This window comes from Doryrhamphus excisus, linkage group LG6 (genome assembly GCF_037039965.1).
Source record: "Doryrhamphus excisus strain RoL-2023G ecotype Guam linkage group LG6, RoL_Dexc_Guam_v1.1, whole genome shotgun sequence".
In the NCBI taxonomy this organism is placed as follows: Eukaryota; Metazoa; Chordata; class Actinopteri; order Syngnathiformes; family Syngnathidae; genus Doryrhamphus; species Doryrhamphus excisus.
The window spans coordinates 15,640,542-15,648,623 of record NC_136362.1 but is presented as its reverse complement, the minus strand read 5'-3'; the positions used below and the strand labels follow the sequence as shown (position 1 = coordinate 15,648,623).

The following is an 8,082-nucleotide window of genomic DNA, read 5'->3' as shown; positions in this document are numbered from 1 at the left end:
CACTGCAACATTGATGAGACCCAACGTGGTCCTGCCACAGTTGGAGTCCACTGCAGTAAAACTGAACAGTGACTGCCGAGCTTGTCTAGCTGTGAAGATGAGGGGGGGGGGGCTTTTGGGGGTGGGTCACATCAGTGTAAGACTCCTTGCGAGCAGCCTCAGAGACAGAGAAGGTCCGTGGGCCAAGACTTTGTGTGACCCCTTCGGGGTGAGGTTTTTTTGTAAGGAGTGGGGCAGCCTAGCGACCCTGTTAACTGTTTTGGATTTCCATGAACGCATAAGTGGTGGGGGGGGGTGCTTTTTTTGCATGGTTACGCCAAACAAAGCTAATATGCTTGTTTTACCAGAACACGAACAAAATGCTAGTATTCACAACTCAGAACTTTTTATTTCACAATGCATTTATTTCTAGTCTTCTCACATTAAGTAAACCTGAATGAAACAACACAGCCCTGCATACAATGAAAGTTCCTCCTGCACCAAGAGTGCTAAATAGTGTCTGCATGCCCCCAAATCCATACTGAGGTGATACTCATCCCCAAATTTTGCCCACACTCACAAGTACAGTGTATTGGGACCGGGGCGTTGTAGCCACTGCCTGACGGATGATCACATCGCGAGCCTCAAACTCACCACACCCTGCCAAGTATTCGTCACCAAATGCGCCACCCTGGTGAGACATTTTTGAGGTACGTTTTGCAGGGTGCAGAACTTATATCACTCACAAAGACAGGAAGTCCCAGGAAGTTTTTCTACTGATATTGGCCGATACCAATCTGTGGCTGATCGATTGGAGCACCCCTAATATACACACATACTTTTACATTTTTTTGTTTTTTTACATTTTTATGTTATTGCTTTTTTTCCCGCATTTATAACCATATTTGATAGAAAGGCGAGAAGGTTTGCATCACTGCAGTAGTCCGGCATCATCATCAACACTAAATGAGGTATGTCCACTATTATGGATCTGGTAGGTGATCAATTATTACATATCATTCTTGCACATAGTATACCTGTATGCTACAGCATTTTTTTTTCAATCACAGACTTGTTATGACATCACTTCCCTTGTGTCACAATCAGTGAGATGGCAACCATACACCAGCTGAGAGTATACCAGTCTCCAGCATGCATCCACTTGTTCTATACCACCACCATATGCAGGTCACCCTATCCCCCCTTTTTAATTATAGACAGGCGCCTACCGTGCCTCCCTCAGCATCTGAGGTTTGTGTCCAGGTGAAAATGCTGCTTCGGTCCTGTTTAGCTTATTTGGTTCCATGTGACAAGCAGCATTGGACAATCTGACTGTTGAATCATATATTTGTAGCTTTTTAGATTCTATCATCTTGCTGGTGTCGCCATTGCATTGCTAGACGACTTTACTGTGAGTACAGTTTCTGTTATTGTGAAAGTGATGGAAGTTATTTTACTCATCAAGAGGGGAAAGGTCTTTTTCATTCATGTTTGTTGTAATAATGTGCTTTTTATGTGCAGTATATGTGGATGATATGGCAAAAGGTAGTGTATTTTAATGGATTTTTGGATCTTGAGCTGGAAAAGCATAGCATGGCATGCTGCAAAAAATAATGGTATAGTTTTACATAAAATAAAATGTAAAAATACAATCAAAATGAATGAACACACCCAAATTGTACACCCCCATGCAGAGGTAGGGAACCTATGGCTCGGGAGCCAGGTAGGGCTCTTTTGATGACTGTATCTGGCTTTCAAGCATTTCTTACTACAATAAAAATGTATTTTTGCTAACATTTTAAAGTAAACCATCACAGAAATGACTGTTAAAAATAATATTCAAAATCAACAACTTTCTTATGCATTTTAATTTGTCCATCTATATTCTGCTGCAATACGGCCGACCATATCTATCTTTCCTGATGATATTTTCCAGGTCAAACACCAAAACTCGATTATTACTGGGTAATGCTGTAGTCTACCTCGGTCATTGAGATGTCAAAAAAACATGTATATGGCTTTCACAGATACACATTTTAAAATATCTGGCCTTCATGGCTCTCTTCGCCAAAAAGGTTCCCGACCCCTGCCCCCATGGATACCCACCTTTTGACTTTTAATTTGATTTATAATTTTGCATTACTAAAAACAAACAAAATCTGGGGAAAAAATCCACATGTGACATTTTTATGTAACGCAGATTTGCAATAAGTATTTGTGGAAAAATGCGTTCAATTGAAAAGAGATAAAAAAAACAAAGCTTATCTTTCGGTACGCTGTATGCTAATGGTATAAATGAGATCATGCTGTATTTAACAACGTGGGTTTGATTATGCTGTTAATGGACTCCAGCAAACCAGTAAGGTTACCTGAAGCAGGCTATCACATCTCCACAAACTCTTCACGAGCTTTCTCTTGCACACTCTGTGTGGCATCTAACACTTTCACTGATCAGGCTCATGTTTCACCGCCTTTTGATTCAGCCTGCCAAAGTGACTATTGTTCTTTGCATTAAGTATCTACGTGTGTGTCATAGAGGGGGTTGATTACCTGTTCTATATTCAAAGATGACTCTGTGAGGGCTCCTTTTATCTGGTTCCTGTTGTCCTTTCAGTCTCTCTTTGAGGAAAGAGGAGCTCCTGCTGCTTTGAGACGAGCAAAGGAGCAGAATCAAAATGGAGAGCAGCAAGGTGACTCATTACTAGTTGTAAATATGTGGGCAAACATGGCTGAAAAAAAATATATTAAGACACACATATCACTTCATTAAGAGACCTGTGGAAGTCTATTCTTCATCTTCATCCCAGTGCAAGTCTATAAGGGCAGGCTAGTTTGCCCTCACACACCTTAGGGATGGAGAGCCATAGGAATACTATTGTAAATACTGTAATTGATGTGAACAGTGGAAGACATTTTTGTGCACTGTCCCTTTAAATGTTGTCAACGACACTCCCAGCCAGTGAAGGAAGTCCTCCCCTTTCCCCGGCTCCCAACGACCTCTTCATCCTCATCCTTAGTGACTCTGGCTCATGCTCCCGAAAGACAAACCAGGGGCTCCATGCAGCAAATTCACATGGCCTCCTCAGGTACTTCACATGTACAATATGCCCATCACTGAATACTATGCCTTCGGTTGGAGTTCATTGAAAAGCATGTACCTTCACATTTTGGATGGACAGTAAGTGCTTTTTAATACCCATTCTTTAAAATAAACAAAATGTATTGTTTTATGGAAATAGCTTCTGCATTTATCCATTTCAATTAACAAAATTGGTTGTTGCATTAAATTTGTCTCTGAGTTCAATTCCACCCTCGGCCATCGCTCTCCCTGTGGTTTCCAAAAACATGCTAGGTTAATTGGCGACTCCAAATTGTCCATAAATGAAAACTTATAAATGAAAAAACTGTTTATGTTACAAAAACACTGGACACCTTTTTTGTTCATGTTTATTTTTTGTGTAGCTGAATAACCATTGTGTTAGCATATCTTACACTTATTCAGCCTGTTCGCTATAATTTTGTTATTAGAACTTCCTTTCCAAGAGGACGTAATGTCTGTTTTGGTCAAGTAGTTTATAAAATAAATTACCAGGAAAAAGTGTGACTTATACTCCAGTGTGACTTATGTATGTTTTTTTCTACCTAATTATGCATCTTTGGTTTTGTGTGGTATGAATGTGAGTGTGAATGGTTGTTTGTCTATATGTGCCCTGTGATTGGCTGGCCACCGCCTCTCGCCCGAAGACAGCTGGGATAGGCTCCAGCACCCCCACAACCCTTGTGAGGATAAGCGGTAGAAAATGAATGAATTAATTTACTATAGGGTGGCACGGCGGTTGAGTGGTTAGCGCGCAGACCTCACAGCTAGGAGACCAGGGTTCAATTCCACCCTCAGCCATCTCTGTGTGGAGTTTGCATGTTCTCCCCGTGCATGCGTGGGTTTTCTCCGGGTACTCCGGTTTCCTCCCACATTCCAAAAACATGCTAGGTTAATTGGCGACTCCAAATTGTCCATAGGTATGAATGTGAGTGTGAATGGTTGTTTGCCTATATGTGCCCTGTGATTGGCTGGCGACCAGTCCAGGGTGTACCCCGCCTCTTGCCCGAAGACAGTTGGGATAGGCTCCAGCACCCCCGCGACCCTCCTGAGGAAAAAGCGGTAGAAAATGAATGTACTCTACAAACAGGGCCAAGATGACATTCTATCCTGGCATAGCTGAATGATCATCGCACTTTGTACATTGGCCAATCACCAATCAGATTGCGCTCTTTGCTGCTTAATTCCACTAGGGGGCGTATTTGCTGCCCTTCCATTCATCCATTTTTTATGCCTCACTTAAGTCACTGGGCTACGCTGGAACCTATCCCAGCTGACTTTGGGGGTTCACCCTGGATTGGTTGCCATCATCGGGCACAAACAACCATTTACCCTCACATTCACAGACAAGAGATTCAAACCAGATCTTCCTGTGATCTCTTGACTGTGTATCAAAAATGCTAAGGCCACTAGCATATTTTCTGCAATATCCTGGAATGTCTCTTTCTTTCTCTTTTATCTCAGCAGTCTTAACCCACAATCTAATCAAGGCATAAACAACATACAGAACATAACATTTTGTGATCCATGATGTTTCTAGTGGTGACGTCGTTCAGCCAGCTGAAGCCACCAGAGAGAGACCTCACTCTGATGTCCCACAAGAAGACAATGAAGTCCCTGAAACAAGCTGGCATCACAGCTGTCTTCACTGGACAACAGGTACATTGATTTAACATGCTCATTTTTGTTCAGTAGCAGGTTGCAGTCCATTCCGAGCCTGCAGGCTAAGTCCTTAGAGTCTCTGACGCTCTGTTACTCTAAAACAAGCAGTCTGATGTTGCAGTTAGGGCTGTCTTTGAATATTGATTTTCATAGTCAGGATATAAAATTTAAGTTGGCATAATAGCATCCATCCATTTTCTGTACCGCTTATCCTCACGACGGTTATGGGCATGTTGGAGCCTATCCCGGCTGTCTTCGGGCGAGAGCCGGGGTACACCCTGGGCTGGTCGCCAGCCAATCACAGGGCACATATAGACAAACAACCATTCACACTCACATTCATACCTATGGACAATTTGGAGTCGCCAATTAACCTAGCATGTTTTTGGAATGTGGGAGGAAACCGGAGTACCCGGAGAAAACCCAGGCACGCACGAGGAGAACATGCTAACTCCACAAAGAGGTTGAAGTTGATAATGGAATCAGACTGTTCTGAGTCGACTTATCAAATAGTCGATTATTCTAAGGGCCTGTCCACATGGAAACTTTTTGTGTTTGAAAGGCCAATGTATTTTATTACGTACATCCTTACATCCACAAAAACAGTGTTTTGGTTGTTGTGAAATAGTTTCCAGAGTGGGGAAATCTGATAACGATTTCCTGTTCCCGTGTGCATGTAGCTATTTACTGAGCCCACACTGTGTGGCTATGATTTTTTTTTTCAACCCGACAAAAAAAAAAAAACACCCTGGAGAGTTCCCACGTGGACAGGACCCAAGACACGCCTTGTTCCAATCATGATTCCCATGACAGGAAATCAAAGCTAAAAAGTGAAATCCCAAATTTTGACCTCTATACCACAAGGGATCTGCACACGATCACTACTGATGTCTCCAGATCGCTAACCTTCACGCCATCCCCCTGCAGAAACAAGACAATGAGGAGCTAGCGGAGGAGGTACCAATTGTTGATGTGATCCTGGCCGACATTGAGTCCCTAGTGCCTACTCACGATGAGGCTGGGCGCCCCATTGCCGAGTGGAAACGCCAGGTGATGGTGCGACAGCTGCAGACCCAACTGCAGGATGAGGAGGAGCAAAGAAGACAGGTACTGGTCAGTTCTAGTCGTAGTCCATGCATACATTCATTACAGATCTGAGTCGCACGGATGCCCAGACTTCCCTGTCTTTGGCCACCTCCTGTAGTTCCACCGTGGCTGTCCTGAGGCCTCCTTCCGGTTGGTCGTGCATGGAACACCCAGACTAGAAACCAGGTTTTAGCCCATTCACTGAACTGTTAGGGAAAGTGTCCTTCATAGTCTAATTTGGTCTTGCTGTTTAAGGTATTATACGTAGTAGTATTCATCCTCTGGGAAAGATGAAAATAAACCAGCAGAACTGCTAAACTGTTTTTCATGTCTCTTACAGGACCTCAATCACGGTTCCTCCCCTGTGGATGGCTGGAAGTACTCCCAAACCCACAATGCCATCCTGGGGCCCTTTGGAGAGCTCCTAACTGAAGATGACATTCATTATTTGCAACAGCAGATTGAAAATGTGTCCCTTCAGAAGCGCTACCAGGCCTATGAGTTGGAGCTGATCAGGTTGACAGAGGAACTGAGATCTATTCTACCTGATCCGATCTTAAACATTTCCCTCAACAAAGAGGCCCTGCAAGAAATGGATGCGCAGGAAAGTCTCTCGCTCCCGACCTGGTGCAGCCGCGTTTCAGAGATTGTGAGGAGTATGTCACTGCTGGTGGCCGGCCTAACTCTAACCACCGAGGATGGAGCTAAGGGGGGTGTGGTGGAGGATTTTCAGGAGGTACGGGATGGTTTAGTGGTAGGCCCAGGCCATGTGTTGCTGCAAAACACAAATGGACGTAAGATGCCACTCATTGGTATGGCTTTTGCTCATGAGATGAAGAGCTATAGCAGATCACACAGAGCTCAAGTGGAGAAGGAGATCAGTCAGTTTGGAGTGTCGGTCAGAAACCTTAGAGCCAACTTCGAAGGTCAGATTGGTGGCATTTATCCCTTTGCTGGAGTGGTGCCTGGCAACAACCAAAAGAACCAATCTTCTGCACCTAACAAGATAACCGATTACCCTAAAAAAGTTCCACCTGTGATCGAGACGACCAGTCTGAGGAAAGAACGTATTGTTGTGTTGTTTCTGAGCCACTGGAAGAAGTCTGCTTACGCTATCTCAATGCGAGCAGCAAGGCAGGACCAGGATGTAAAATCAGAAGCCCAAAATAGTGTCCCATCCATGTTTCTCTTCTGCCAAAAACGAGGCGCCGTGGATAAGATGTTAAACTCCTGGAGGAATAAACTCCAGGTGAATGACGCTCATATGTCCTATTTTTCAGCCAGCACCCCCGAAAACCCACCTCCTGTTTATTCCCCGGAACAATTCCTGCCAGATGTGGACCACGATAGCTTGACGCTGGACCTCTTTATGCTGGGATACTTCCACATCCTGGAACAGGGGCTGTCACAAGAAGAGAGGAAAATGAGGCATCTGCTCTGCTTCGAAGTCTTTGACCATGTTGGGACTTTCCCCTGGGAGAAGGTGAGGGACTTTCACAAGGCTGTACTTCAGGAAATCCAAACCGGGAGACGACAATGGAGGGACGGCTTTGACGACATCAAAGTTCGCTTCTTTGGAGACTTGAGACCATCGTCAGATTCCACACCGGTGCCTTTGGTTGTAGTTGAAGGTGCTTTGCCAGATGTAGGCCGCAATGACATGGACTTATCGTGTTTCAACAATGAAGACATTTGTAAATATATTGATCGCAGTTTTGCTTTCTGGAAGGAGAAAGAGGCAGAGCTCTTTGATTTTGAACGCTAGCGTAACCATTTTGTTTGTGTGCTAACAGTTTTCATTCATTTAATTCATTAATTCATTTTCTACCGCTTTTTTCCTCACAAGGGTGCTGGAGCCTATCCCAGCTGTCTTTGGGCGAGAGGCGGGGTACACCCTGTACTGGTCGCCAGCCAATCACATATAGACAAACAACCATTCACACTCACATTCATACCTATGGACAATTTTAGGTCGCCAATTAACCTAGTATGTTTTTGGAATGTGGGAGGAAACCGGAGTACCCGGAGAAAACCCACGCATGCACAGGGAGAACATGCAAACACACAGAGATGGCCAAGGGTGGAATTGAACCCTAGTCTCCTAGCTGTGAGGTCTGCGCGCTAACCACTAGACCGCTGTGCCACCCCTAGGTGGCATTTTTCTCGCAAAAAGATTCGGGGTCTAGAGATTTATGTTCTCTCCAATTGAGTCAGAGCTTTTCTTCCCGTCACTCGCTCACATACCCCAGAGACATGAT

At 44.3% G+C, this 8,082-nt stretch overlaps 1 protein-coding gene across 1 annotated transcript; it reads left to right on the top strand.

Annotated features, from left to right (window-relative positions):
• The first annotated feature begins 2,863 nt into the window (after window positions 1-2,863).
• On the top strand, window positions 2,864-7,659 carry LOC131126404 (espin-like protein). The gene is made up of 4 exons (XM_058068900.2): window positions 2,864-3,157; window positions 4,617-4,735; window positions 5,666-5,845; window positions 6,165-7,659. The coding sequence occupies exons 1-4, from the start codon at window positions 3,151-3,153 to the stop codon at window positions 7,587-7,589; spliced, it is 1,731 nt and encodes a 576-aa protein (XP_057924883.2). The 5' UTR covers window positions 2,864-3,150; the 3' UTR covers window positions 7,590-7,659.
• The last annotated feature ends 423 nt before the right edge of the window (window positions 7,660-8,082 follow it).

What these genes read in the sequence shown, in the direction of transcription:
- LOC131126404 (XM_058068900.2), top strand. An exon ending in CTGTCTTCACTGGACAACAG is followed by an intron (nt 4,736 to 5,665) that starts GTACATTGATTT and finishes ATCCCCCTGCAG; the next exon opens with AAACAAGACAATGAGGAGCT. An exon ending in AGGAGGAGCAAAGAAGACAG is followed by an intron (nt 5,846 to 6,164) that starts GTACTGGTCAGT and finishes TGTCTCTTACAG; the next exon opens with GACCTCAATCACGGTTCCTC.